Source organism: Penicillium vulpinum (assembly GCF_028829585.1).
Source record: "Penicillium vulpinum strain IBT 29486 chromosome Unknown utg000002l_segment0_segment0, whole genome shotgun sequence".
NCBI classification, from domain to species: domain Eukaryota; kingdom Fungi; phylum Ascomycota; class Eurotiomycetes; order Eurotiales; family Aspergillaceae; genus Penicillium; species Penicillium vulpinum.
Window position 1 is genome coordinate 715,181 of NW_026643242.1, and position 13,629 is coordinate 728,809.

Consider the following 13,629-nt stretch of genomic DNA (forward strand, 5'->3'; position numbering starts at 1 on the left):
GTGCGAGCTCTGCCAGGGGTTGTGCTGCTCCGCGCCTAAGTAGGCAATTCATCGACCATGGTCCCTGCACATGAGCCCTTCCATCTTCTTGAGTCCTCAAGTTTCACGCATTAGAATACACGTGGCATTCAATATAGTTATTGGATCTGCTTGAGTGATCTGATCCTGCGCCAAGGGATTTATTTGAGAAACTTGGTGTGAGACCGGCAGTTTTGGGGTGTTTGCGATCGACAGCGATTAATTCGCCAATTTTGAATGTGATGCATCAAGCCAAAAGCTGCAGCTCGCCTATTCCATATATTCAACCATCAGACATGACTATGAATATCGACCTCCTCCCTAGATCAACATCCTGCGATTCTCCGTTCGTGGTAACCAATCAGTTTCCTATGCCCGCACGACGAAGTTATCCACCGCAAATCTTGCGGGCGCTAAGCTTGATATGTACATGGGTATGATAAGATGCATTGGCGCATCCCGTTAGGGACTTTACAAAGTACGGTCACTGTAGTGCTATGCATATCTATTTGGGTAATATTCTGATTGTTTATCTATGTCCTACTATTGTTTGAACACCCCAATGACCTCGGGACGCTTGTACGCTTATTTTAAGACCGCAAGTTCCCGGGTATATGCGAACCTATGATCATCAGCCCCTGAGATCAGCGGCTTCACAACGTTACAAGGAACTATCTGCTAGCTCCTTGGCTGCGTTTCTTATTTCAGTATGTAGTCGCGAGAACCCCTCTCGACCGGTCGGCTGCTGTCAAGACCCGCTGCGATGTGTTTGATTGTAGCTTTATCTCCGCTCGCATATGTGTTGTGCATAATGAATAAATGTACCGACTACAACGTTAATATCTCGAGCGAAATGCTGAATACTACTCTACCGCTTATCACATGGTAAAAAGTTGTCCCAAGGTTATGCTAGAGCCGAAAATGATCTTCACTATGTGGGTATGTAGGTGGAAGCCCTTAGCTCTAAGCGGGCCGTAGGATCACCTTCCATCTGGCAAAGTACGAAAGGGTCTCTCAGTGCTCTTGGCCCATTATATTTAAGATGCCCACTGCCCCCGGGTTTACATCAATGCTGGGAAGGTACAGAGTGCCTTGACTGCTTCTAAAGTTGTCTTTGTCAAATCAGCTGCTTCGGCTAGCCAATCCTCGTCAAAATGAGACTTAGTACCTTGCTGCTAGCGTACGGACTTTCGGCATCTCTCCGGGGCGTACAAGCCGAGACTCAAGTTGAGAAGTCCATTGCTTCTATCTGGGATGACTTCAAGAATGCAGTGGACTGTGGTGCATGCCAGGTATGTCAATGCCCCGCACTGCCACTGGTGATAAGGTCGCTAGCTGACCCTATGTAATTCTATAGGTTCTGCTCGGCACTATCAAAGTCACTGCAGGGCTTGGTGAGAAATTTATGATCGATGTATTCACTGGGCTGTGCAAGATCAGCAAGGTATGTTGATAATTCTCATAGGCTAACTCGCCTAGTTCCATTAATCACCAGCATACAGGCCGAGGACCCAGATGTCTGCACCGGGATTATCAATAAAGAAGGACCTGCGCTGCATGATGCTTTCAAAGCTTTGCACCTCAACTCTGACGCCTCCAAGACACTGTGTGCCAGTTTGGTCGGGCTCTGCAAGTACCCTGACGTTCATCCCTACAGTCTGACGTTCCCTTCACCCAAGCCAAAGACTGTGAGGCCGCCCCCGAGCGGCAAGACGCCACTCAAGGTCGTCCATTTCAGCGATACACATGTGGATCTCCTCTATGAGCCTGGATCCAGCTACGAGTGCTCCAAGCCCATTTGTTGCAGATCTTGGTCAGATGAATATGCACCGGAAAACACAGAATACCCATGTGGACCGTTTGGAAACCCAAAGTGCGACCCGCCGCAAACACTTCAGGAGAGCTTGCATGCTGCCATCGCAGACATTGATCCGGCGTTCTCCATTTACACCGGCGACGTGGTGCCCCACGATGTCTGGTTGGCTGACGAGGCTGAAGTTGTGAAAGGCCTCAATGCCACATACAGTGCAATGGAAAAGGATATCGGCACTGTTTACGCTGCCATAGGAAACCATGACACCGCACCACTCAACCTCTTCCCTGCGGATGCTTCGAATCCAGCTGACCCCCAATGGGCATATGAGGCTCTTGCAGAAGATTGGTATGGACTCACGGGCGTTGCTTCCGTCAAATCTGCGGATCAATCTGGCTCGTACTCTGCAGTCCATCCGAACAGCAATCTGCGCATCATTTCATACAATAGCATTTTTTACTACATATACAACTTCTACATGTACCGGGAACCAATGGAGAAAGACCCACGCGGACAATTCGAATGGCTCATAAATGAACTGCAGGCTGCCGAGGACGCGGGCCAACGCGCATGGCTGATCTCTCACATCCCATCCGGCGTACCCGATCACTTCCGCGACCACTCAGAGTACTTCGACCAGATTGTGCAGCGCTATGATGCCACTATTGCAGGATTGTTCTATGGTCATACGCACAGGGATGGATTCCAAATCGCATACTCCGACTACAACAACCGAGACTGGAATACAGCCACTGCAATGGGCTATGTCGCTCCAGCCGTGACGCCAATGGAAGGCTCACCTTCTTTCCGCGTCTACGAGATTGATCCAGTTACCTTCGGTGTCCTAGATTACACTCAATACATTGCCAACATCAGCAACCCATCCTTCCAGACAAAGCCAGAATGGGTACCCTATTACTCCGCTAAAGCTGACTACGGATCCAAGATCTCTCCTCCGGTCACCGATCCAAAGGCCGAGATTAGTCCGGCTTTCTGGCACAATGTGACGGTCGCTATGGAACGCGATCCGAGCATTTTCCAAGATTACTGGGCGAGACGTGTTCGTGAGTTCGAAGTTGAGAGCTGCACTGACGACTGCATGAAAAATGAGATCTGCCTTCTTCGAGCCGCTAATGCACAGTACAACTGTGATGAGCCGAAGGCTTTCGACTTCTCTAAGCGTGATGGGCAGGAGGGTGATATCTTGCTGGAAAAGGAGCCTCATATTGACTGCGACCATGCGGGAATGGCGACGCTGATCTCGAAGATGGCATATCGGGCTAAACTTGAGCGGAGAAAGGAGCTTGAGGCTTGAAGGGTCATGGACAATTATTTGGTAGTTGATACATTGAATCATGGACAGTAATCAGCACCAAAGCTAAATCTGATAATCTTTGTCATCCAATCGTCTTATTTTTCTATCTCTACTTGTTAGTCTAAATTCGTACCAAGCGTTAATGTGCGCTTTACAGGGGGAGAGGAGCGGTGTTTATAAAAGACGGTCGGTTCGTTGCTATATATTTTCGCATGGCCTGCGAGCCAGCCTCCCCTTGTATGGAGGACGCAGCACAATAAAAATTGCCGCTCTATGCTCATCATATTTTTCGTATCATCTACTAAAGGTGATATGCATATTGAAGGAACCAACTGAATCTGGACACGTCAAGGTGCATTTGATTAACTGGACAACGCTAATGTGTTAGTCACGCCACGCGCAGACAGCCCTGGAGGTCTTTGGATATTGGGTGTGAAGTACCTAGTCAAATAGCAGGGATATAACAAGCAGACAGTTGATAGGATGGTATTTTACCCTCTTCTGAAGCAGAAAATACCCAGGCGCTAAACCGAAACACCAGGGTTCCTGAGGAGCGCAGGGGTCATTTTTCTTATTAGACCTGTTAGCATCTAGGTTTGCTGCTATGATCCTCATTCGAGTTTTTGAGATTTTTCAAACTAAGATCTTATTTGTCAAATCAAGTTTGGGCCTCCAAGTTCTCCTAATTAGCATCCCACTACCATGGCCGAAGTAATCGGTATTGTCTCGGGTGCCATCACATTTGCGACTGTTATTATCCAAGTTGAGAAATCTATATCTGAGCTGAAAGACTGTTGGGATCAGCTACAGGATGCGCCCGAAGGACTCCGAAAGTTGATACAGCAAGTTGAGCTGTTCGGTCTCATACTGGCGGATATCGAAGAGGACCTCCAACAAGTGTCGTTTTCGACAGCGCTAAATGTTAAAAAAAATGCGCAGCAAAGCTTAGAATTCTTCAAAGCGGCTTCTCGGGATCTGGAGGCTCTTTGTAAAGATTTGAATCGAGACGGCCCTCCTTCGAATCGCATGCACAAGTCTCGTAAAGCTCTGAGGTTTGTAATGTCCAAAGGCAAGATTGAGAAACATACGACGCATCTAGAGAATGATGTTCACCTGCTTGCACTGTCTCAACAATGTTAAACAAGGTACGCTTTTGTTGGAATATGATTGGAGCCATCCTTCTAACATTACAGGTCGGCTTTACGAATTCAACCCCAATTGATTGTAGAGAAATTAGTAGCTCACCAGGAGCTGAGCTTCGCAATTTCAGCGCAGCCAAAAACAGATGTGATTTCCCAAGGTATATCTATCAGTCACCTTGTTATGTCTGGGCATCGGACCTTTATTGATACTAGGACAGAATTGCGTGTGCGGAATATATACCCTGACACGGTGCGAGGGAAACCCGGGAGCTATGTTCGGACCAGAAGAATTCGCTGGAAAATTAGCTTGCCATTATGGATAACTTCTAAAGTATTCGAAGTGGCAGGTACGAGAGCGCCCGGTGGATGGGATTGGATGTTGCGAATCTCCAATGTCGTCCGACCGTATGCAACAGTTGCCATGTTTACTATCAGGGGGAACATCAAAGGTCTCCAAGACCTTTTTGCTTCGGGTCAGGCTTCACCTCTCGACCGAGTCTCTGCATCCGAGAATATCTAATACCCCGTTGGACTTCTCTATGTAAGCATTGCAAAGTGAAAATATCCACAACTAAAGTACTGATAAACTTCCAAGTACGCGAGACACGCAGATGTCTGCAGGTTTCTCTTAGAGCAAGGCGTGGGTCTGGAACTGGGCCCTGGTGTCTCAGTGTTTACTATGATTGGAGCATATGTGGAAGCTCAAAAATTCCAGTCTCTGACTCCAGCCGCGCGTTTACTTGTTGATTACTTGCATATCAAATGTGAGACAATAAGAGAGGAGGCCAATTTAGTCTTTAGGAATTTTTGTTCCTGCAGCAAAACTGCGTCCCATCTTTCTATCACCTGCCAGTATCGGATCGAATCGAAGTGGCAATTGACATTGCATCGAATGATCGACATGAACCTTATATGCCACATTTCATTCAATGCATCATAGCGAAAGAAGTGCTGGAGGCCAAAGACCTTCAACTAGAGTACCTTCCTCGACGTGAACGAGAAAGAAGGTCTAATATTCACAAGGTAGTGTGGAAAACAACGATATTCCATTGCATTGCCAGAAACATGGGTGAGTGGCAAAATGCCTTACACTACGGTATGAAATTCAGACGAGAAGATCCATACGTGGACTCGGAAGCTCAGAATCGCGAAGCAAAACAAGCCTATGACGAGTGGTGCAACCTATTCCACAACTATTTATCTGCGGGGGCAGACATTCATCATCTTGTCGATGGCACGACTCCCTTCCTAGCATACCTTCATGGATTTGGCTTTTTCTCGGAATATCCTAGCAAGGCTCTATGGGTGGCCGCTGTACCCTGGCTGAAGGCGCTACAAGCAAATGGTATCGATTTGAAGCAGTTTGGCAAACGGGAGCTGGGCATTTGGGGAAAGGAAGACGTCCACAGAGCAACCATTGATGAATCGCACGGTGGACTTTATATAGAGCTGACTGGGTTGCTGGATGGCTTATCCATTGAGGATTGGCTTGTGTTGTTCGTGGCCTTGGATATTGAATTTGTTAGAATATCAGTTGAGGAAGCTGTCCAAGACATGCCAGGTGCTTGGCCAGATCCATAAGTTTGGGAAAGTCATAGCAACACCAGCTGTCATGAATCTAGTATTGGTAAATTACAATTACTCCTGCTAGGGATCAAGCAGTAAAGGTTGAATCGGGATCCGTGGGAAGAAGTCCCTGGCGATCCATCATCGCAACAAGATCCCCATCCATCATGAACTCGCCAAGCTCCATACCAAATGGCGAGAGACTAAGGTCGTCCCCTGTGAGACCTGCTCGAGTACCATGGAGAGCGGGAACGGTTACGGCCGAGGTATCGAAGTTTTTTCCTGATAAACAGTGATGTGAGTATAATATATCACTCAAAGGAGAAGGAAAATGAACGAACCAGGATCGTTCAGCACATTGCTGAATTGTTCCAAGTAATACCGACATCGATCAATCAACCGGTTGCCTTCATCGAGCTTGGAAAGTGCTGCTACTGCACGACCGGGATATTGTCTGGCTTTGCTTGCTTGGTCCGTCATTGGGGAGCTTGTTAGGCTGGTATCGCGGTAGACCCAACTCATTCCGATAAGGACCAGTGCCGCGTTAAAAGCTTAGAAACCATCAGCATATGAGACGTCAGAGCGTGGGATTGGGGGCCTACTGTAGTATAATGAGAACCACCAAGCTCCTAAAAGGCCGCGCTTCCATCCAGGTTCTGATACCACGCGGTGTACGATATCAATGATCTCCATCGCGGAATCCGCGCATATCTGCAAGCTGCTCATACCGATTTGTTGCAACAGTCTCATATCCTGAGGATCGCGATCATGGCACCTGCTTGCGGTGATGAACTTGACCAGTATTGGGCGGTGGAGCAAGACCCGAAGATTGAGATATCTCAAGGTCAGGATGACTTGAAACTTCAAAGAGAGACATTGGGAATCGGGCGAAATTTGATCATAAGGAAGATTCTCAATGCTAGCCGACGATGTAAGTTGTAATGGATGGGCAAGCGACCGTTCCCAGGAGAACAATTGCTGTTCCAAGCTGAAGATATGGGCCACAGTTTCGCTGACTGGCAATGGACCATCGCAGCCAATGTTTTGGCCGTAGAGAAGCTCTAAGACGTTCCAAAGCTGTTTATAGAGTCCACTTATATATGTCAGAAAACCGGAGTTCCATGGGTGTCAAGCTCAAGCACTTACATTGTCGAGTTGAAGAACGCAACGCTCAAGGCCGCGGTCTCGTCATCCGCAAGCCCAGTTGAATTTTCAAATTCCCGTTTCGTGGGAAGCTCGAGCTTGACGTAGCTATCTGGAATGGCTGCCGGTCTGCCAAAGGTCATGCTCAGAGTTCTATATCATCAGCATGTGTTTAGCGTGTAGCGGTTTAGCCACTTACCGATCTAAAACCACACAGCCATACCAAGTCCGCTTTCGCATCTCCTGCTCGATAGGGGAAAATAATTTAGAAGCATGCCGCGAATGTAACCCAAGCTGAAGAGCGGCTTTGACGGCTAAACCGTGGACGGTCCATGCTTGTATTGACTTTTGCGTGCCTTGTAAATACTGGCCCATCAGAAGCAAATATTGAACTAGGGAGACACAGTCAGGACAATCTGCCAAACAAAATGAGCAAAGAGAGCTCGGAGCTACTTACCAACTTCTAAGGTTGTTCCTCGCAAAATTTCACTCCCACATAAGCCGAGGCCACGCTGATAGAAGACATCCGATTCCTCGATCCGAGCATCTGCGCTAGCACTTCCAGGAATTGCAGTAATAGTAGCCATAGCCAGCACCATATTCAACAAACCGAGCCAAGTTCTCCGCACCCGACTGAAGTTCTCCCGTGTCATCTGGTGGTACATGTCCAGGAAGACTGGTGGGTATATGTAAGGAAATAGCAAGCCGGTGTTAGAGAAATAGCGTTCAACAAGCTTCAATGTGTTTGTTTGGGGCGGCAAAGCAAAAATGTTCACTTGTATGCGCCGATCTTGACCTGTCTGGCCTAGAGGCGATGATGGTCTCGATGCATTGACGAAGCCACCCTCAGCGGCGCCAGGTGACGGGAAATACCCTGGTTGGACAATAGCGCTCGACAAATGTCGAAGAAATGCAATATTTGAAGAAGGGCCTAGTCAGGCGTGAGCAATCTAAAACTCTCTTATCAAACAGATACACATACCAAAGAATCCGGAATCCTCTTCATCAGCAAAAATAACCGCACCCATACCATCGACTGAATCCTCCGTTCCAATCAAATCAGGCATTGGCGCAGCAATTCTCGTCTGCTCCTGACCCTCGCCAACATTTTGACCAGAGATTACAGACTCCCTTTCCCTGTCCTTTTCCGGCCTAGAGTCAACTCTTTTCACCAATCCATCCAAATCACCCCTTACAGCCCCAAGCGACTCCTCAAGCCGCTTTACCCTATCTTCAAGTCCGTGCAGATAGTCTTTCTGCACGATAACATTAGCGGCCGTTGGCGGCGGCGTATAAACACAGTCAAACCCCAAATCCTGACATAACGAGCAGCTGGGCCGCTTACCGTCACATCGGGATTTGCGGGTTCGGCATGCATCGCAGGCGATAGCCACACGGCGCCGCTTGGAGGGCCGCTCGTTAGGCGTTTCGTTATCTGGTGAATTCGATGCCATCTGCTAGTATCATATGATCAGGGGTTACCGGGGTGCGACTGTTTCTGGGGTAGTGTCGGGCGGGGAGAGATCGGATAGCTCTCCGATGTCGCCGGGATGTGGGGTTTGCCTCCAGTTCTGGAGGACCTGGGGCCGCAGTGGATTTAGTCGTTACCTCAACTTTGTCAGATATATTTTTTGAAGACGATGGAGTATATCTCTTCTATTTGGTCATTGATTGTGATATACGAATCTTAGTCTTTCCAGACTTTGATTTCAGGGGAGATATTGCGTGAAAAGGGCATAGGAATAACGGGTTGTTCATGAATGTGCTGTTATATGAAGCAATCTTGTATATATAGTATATATATACCCCGGATATAATAAACTCGTATAGTCGTACAGCAGACTAGCTGACGTGATCAAGGAAGAATAGATGATCTTGCCCAAGAAAGGCTCAAGGCTAAAAAGAATGATATTCATTGCATGAGGATTGTAGGTACGTTACCTAGGTAGTACCTCCAGGGCTAAGCACACCTGGGCATACATTTATGTAGTAAGCCGTCTTCCGGGGACCGCCTTCCATATCCAAGACAGTATTATTAAACGAACCATGGGTCGGTCGGCATGAAATGTATTGAGGTGTTCCAGTGATATATATGTACGCCCCTCACCGCTTTCTTCTCGAAGTTCCTATAGAAGGTAGATAATAAAATAGGTAGGTACCTACAATTTGTATGTAGCTATTAGCAAGAATAAGTCAACCCTGCTACATCTCATTCCACAGGGCTTGGTTAAATGATTTGATATTCTAATTCTTTTGCGACAAAATGCATGTTTTTACTTGAAAGGCAGAATACATGGCATAATTCTAATTAGGAAGGCGGTACATATATATACAGTCAACTTCCCAAAGCGACCGTGCGGGGTCTCCAAGTTTCGCCAATTTCCAATAGTATTCACTCTCAGCATGGGAATTTCTTGTCTACCTAATTCTAAGCCAATCAGAATCTCATCTTTGTCTCGTGCATGTTTCACTTGTTTTTGATTGCTCCTCCCTTCAAGGCTCAGACCCACTAACCTCTGGGCGAAAATTTCTCTTCCTATCTTATCACAGCTTTCGCTTTCGCATTGCATTAATATCGAACTTATTTACTTTGCCTGCACTCTAGTACAACTTTAATAAAGCCCATTCTTGATCCGCAGACAGACCTTGACTGGCCTTCATTAGGAGCTGAGCTCCCATCTCTCTCTCTGGCCTAAATGACAATCATTTGAATTTGTCAATGTAACTATGAACACAGTTCATTCAATTTTTCCATATTCTTGCCAAGCGCTCAAGCGCAGGAGATAGAGAGCACCCTACAGGCTCTCCGGGTTTTCGATTGACACTCCCAAACAGTCTATGAAGATAACAAAAACGAAACATTCAAAATGGACGACGAGCTCGATACCTCGAAAATTAAAAATTGGAGATCAATTATCACCCTAATCGTTTTTGTTATAACTAGTGAGTATGGCCAGGACTACAATGTGGGATTGTGACTTAACTTTTCTTGTGGTGCAGATGTTATTGTCCTTTTCCCATTTCATATCCCTATATATCTCCCACGATGGCTCACAAATGGGTTTCTGGACCTATTGAGTGCCATGCGCATTACGTCTCACCGGACTCGACCTCAATCCAATGGAGGGCAATCAACCTTTCTGAAAATTCGCTTTCCATTGAACTTTATCACGGCACCTTTAATAGCGGATCTCTTCCTTCTCGCTATTTTAGCTATTGGCCGAAAAGAGGTGCATGATGGAATAGTCGGCGCAGACAACATTAATCCCATTGATACCATGGTCTTCTTCCTCACGCTCGCTTATATTGCCATCTCAATTGACGCCTCTGGCATCATCAGATATCTGGCTTTGATGGTTCTCCAAAAAGCAGGCAAGGCCGGCCACCGGCTATTCTTCTACATGTTTACCTTCTTTTTCGTGCTGGGCAGCTTTGTCGGAAACGACCCAATTATCCTGTCGGGTACACCATTTCTTGCATACATGATCCGTGTATCAAGCAATATCGTCCACCCCAAAGCATGGATTCACAGTCAATTTGCCATAGCTAATATTGCCTCCGCAATTCTTGTCTCCTCCAATCCCACCAACCTGGTCCTTGCTGGTGCTTTCAAGATCAAATTTATCACCTACACAGCAAACATGATCGTTCCCGTAGTCGTGACGGCGATCATCATTTTCCCGATCTTGTTATATCTCGTTTTCGCCGACGAATCCCTTATCCCTCGATCCATCACAATGCACGAGCTGTCCGAGGAAGCCAAAGCCAAACCACCCGTGAACCCCAATCTCCCTCGCGCCAGACGAATTGTGGAAGAGAACGAAAAGTCTAACAACGAGCAAGTAATGGAGCAAGGAAAGCAACTCGAGCTAGAGGAGATCATGAATCCATTCTTGGAAAAAAAGGGCGCTTTCTTGGGAGCTCTCATTATGGCCGCCACGCTAATCACCGTCCTAGCAATAAATGCCTCAGCACCAACAGGCGAAGAGCGCCCTGTTTTCTGGGTCACATTACCTGCTGCCTTCGTTATGCTCTGCTGTGACGGCTGGCTCCATCGCAACGAGACCCGTGAGTTTGTCGCGAAGGATAGTCAAGAGGCCGAGGAGGCACGGTTTGGGCGAGAAATGTGCGAGCGGAATGAGCAGCAAGCGCTGCGAGAAACAATGGATCCAGAGGCACTGGAATTGAACCAGTCTGAGCAATATGATGCCGTAGGCTTGCGTCATCGCAGTGAGCACACATATCAAGATATCTCGCCTGAGGCTAGTGATATCGCCTCGAAGAATCCTTATCCAGAAGGCGACAGCTCATTGTCAGTCTCTGTTTTCACTAACAAGGAAAAGCTCCCGGAGCTATTGCCATCAGGCAGTAGTGTGATGAATAGCACACAAGCTCACGCACCTTCTCCCGAGGCATTAGGCCCGGGAAACGCTAGAGACACGACGGCCCATCAAGAAAAGGGCAGCTCTGCATCTAATCAAGACAACGGTCCACGCACATTGGTTTCGCTCTCTGTTGATTTCTGCCGCTGGTCACAGGAGAGATTCCCCACTGTGACCGCCGTAGTATCCAACATGCCTTTTGCACTAGTACCCTTCGCTTTTGCAATGTTTATCCTGGTGCAGGCGCTTGTTACCAAGGGCTGGGTGCCGGTTTTTGCACAAGGATGGGATCAGTGGGTTGAAAGGACCGGAACAGTAGGCAGTATCGGTGGAATGGGATTCCTATCCGTGATTCTGTGCAATGTGAGTATTGAGCAATGAGCTTACCACTTTTTCTCTCTCAATTCGAACCCACTAACTCGTCATTTGTCTAGTTTGCCGGCACAAACATCGGCACCACAATCCTGCTCTCGCGGATTATCCAAGCATGGCAGAAAATCCACGAAGTCAGCGAGGTTCCCATCAGTGAGCGCACATGGTGGGCCACTGTCTACAGCATGGCACTCGGAGTCAATTATGGCGCATTCAGTACTGCGTTTAGTGCTTCGCTGGCTGGGCTGCTGTGGCGGGATATCTTGGAAAGAAAGCACATCCATGTCGGCAATCGGGAATTTGTACGAGTGAACTTCCCCATTATTGCTATCTCTATGGTGGTTGGATGTGCAGTTCTCGTTGGAGAGGTATATCTCGTCAGAAGTGATAAGCCGTACGTGCCGGCTTGAAATTTGTATTGCGGGAGGTTATTTTTAGATGATTTATGGATTTGATGCTTGTTTGAGGCGGTTTTATGTCATTCGATACGCAGACCATCTTGCGAAGTCACTTCATTTTACATTTTTACAGAACTCTTTCTATGGGGAAATACCTTTAATATGTGTTGTTCTCGTTGTGAAATTCCACATTGAGGTGGAGTTGTGTTGCATTCTAACTATCACTTGATCGACATTCCTACGACACTGCATCTAATCACGCCGTATTGAAGGTTTCACTCATCCACAAGGGACTCGACATCCATATCCTCCGAGCGATAGAAGCCCAATGCATCAATCATAGGCTTATCGTCAAACCGATACAGATAGACCGGTTCTTCAGCATCCGCAAAATGCTGGTATCTGTACCACGCCGGAACACAGAAGGTATCGCCCTGCTCCCAGGTATATTCCTTATCGCCGATAGTGGAGTGTCCTTTGCCAGTGATGACATGATAGACAGCCGACGTAGTCTCGCGCCGGGAAGGCGAAGCCTTAGATGCCGAAATGCGCTCAGCACATCCTCCAAGGACACGACTCACTATAAAACCATTAACCATCTTTTCTTCCACAGAGCCAAGCAATACAAAGAGACCACATACCTTCGCGTCCATCCTCCTTCAAGTATCTCTTACTAACCCAATCCCCATCAACCCCATCCAACTGTGCCTTCATGGTAACCCATGGGAAAACCAACGGCGAAGTAGTACTATCGACATTCTCCGCCGGATAACGGGGCTTATCGAAGTGCTCCACAAAGTGCACAGGGAAATGCCTGAAGTTGGGCAAATCCAGCCCATCCAACCACACCATAGGTCCAGAACCATCTTTACCGTGATCATGATAATTCCAGGTCGGTGTGAGAATGACGTCTCCACGCTGCATTGTGATACGTCGGCCGTGGACAGCAGTGAAACCACCCTGGCCTTCAATGATGAAGCGCATGGCGAAGGCCGTGTGTCGGTGAGCGCGTGCGGTCTCGTTGGGCATCACTAGCTGCAGACCAGCGTACAGAGTGTCGGTAGTGAACGGGGCATCTTTGATGGTTGTCAGAAATAGTACGCAGTATATAGTAAATAGAAAGGTATCAAGACGCGGAATCAAATAATAGCTTTGTACATACCCCGAGCTGGGTTGGTAAGCATCAGCACCCGGCGCTCAGCCTGGGATGCTGGGACAAGCTTTCCAGCGCGCTCCAAGTTAGGTCTGATAGCGCTGTACTTCCAGACATTTGGGACTGTTGTTGGATTTGGCGCTGGGGGGTTCAGACGGGCCATCTGCTTCCACAGAGGGAGGGTCTTGCTTGCTTCGAGGTCAGCGAGAAGCTGCTCCTCTGTGTCGATGACGCTTTCCATTTGAGTTGAAGACATTGTTGTAGTTGTTCTGGTAATGCGAAAGAACCTTGGATTATATTTTTTAAAGTCTATGGAGAAGTAATCCG

General features: G+C 47.6%; 6 protein-coding genes across 6 annotated transcripts; 4 read left to right on the top strand and 2 right to left on the bottom strand.

Annotated features, from left to right (window-relative positions):
• Positions 1–1,172: 1,172 nt before the first annotated feature.
• N7479_003357 (sphingomyelin phosphodiesterase) lies at positions 1,173–3,146 on the top strand (the record flags this gene model as incomplete). The annotated part of the gene is made up of 3 exons (XM_057251054.1): positions 1,173–1,310; positions 1,376–1,462; positions 1,521–3,146. 3 exons carry the CDS (start codon positions 1,173–1,175, stop codon positions 3,144–3,146), a joined length of 1,851 nt encoding a protein of 616 aa, XP_057110379.1.
• A 702-nt stretch (positions 3,147–3,848) lies between these two features.
• On the top strand, positions 3,849–4,286 carry N7479_003358 (uncharacterized protein; the record flags this gene model as incomplete). The annotated part of the gene is made up of 1 exon (XM_057251055.1): positions 3,849–4,286. One exon carries the CDS (start codon positions 3,849–3,851, stop codon positions 4,284–4,286), a length of 438 nt encoding a protein of 145 aa, XP_057110380.1.
• A 1,067-nt stretch (positions 4,287–5,353) lies between these two features.
• On the top strand, positions 5,354–5,869 carry N7479_003359 (uncharacterized protein; the record flags this gene model as incomplete). Its single annotated transcript, XM_057251056.1, has 1 exon — positions 5,354–5,869. The coding sequence occupies one exon, from the start codon at positions 5,354–5,356 to the stop codon at positions 5,867–5,869; it is 516 nt and encodes a 171-aa protein (XP_057110381.1).
• Positions 5,870–5,942: 73 nt separating this feature from the next.
• On the bottom strand, positions 5,943–8,451 carry N7479_003360 (putative C6 transcription factor; the record flags this gene model as incomplete). The annotated part of the gene is made up of 7 exons (XM_057251057.1): positions 5,943–6,136; positions 6,196–6,405; positions 6,457–6,947; positions 7,001–7,150; positions 7,197–7,389; positions 7,455–7,928; positions 7,980–8,451. The coding sequence occupies 7 exons, from the start codon at positions 8,449–8,451 to the stop codon at positions 5,943–5,945; spliced, it is 2,184 nt and encodes a 727-aa protein (XP_057110382.1).
• A 1,413-nt stretch (positions 8,452–9,864) lies between these two features.
• Positions 9,865–12,161, top strand: N7479_003361 (putative arsenite efflux transporter ArsB-like; the record flags this gene model as incomplete). Its single annotated transcript, XM_057251058.1, has 3 exons — positions 9,865–9,940; positions 9,998–11,742; positions 11,814–12,161. The coding sequence occupies 3 exons, from the start codon at positions 9,865–9,867 to the stop codon at positions 12,159–12,161; spliced, it is 2,169 nt and encodes a 722-aa protein (XP_057110383.1).
• A 263-nt stretch (positions 12,162–12,424) lies between these two features.
• On the bottom strand, positions 12,425–13,558 carry N7479_003362 (cupin domain-containing protein; the record flags this gene model as incomplete). Its single annotated transcript, XM_057251059.1, has 3 exons — positions 12,425–12,729; positions 12,791–13,225; positions 13,312–13,558. 3 exons carry the CDS (start codon positions 13,556–13,558, stop codon positions 12,425–12,427), a joined length of 987 nt encoding a protein of 328 aa, XP_057110384.1.
• Between the last annotated feature and the right edge of the window lie 71 nt (positions 13,559–13,629).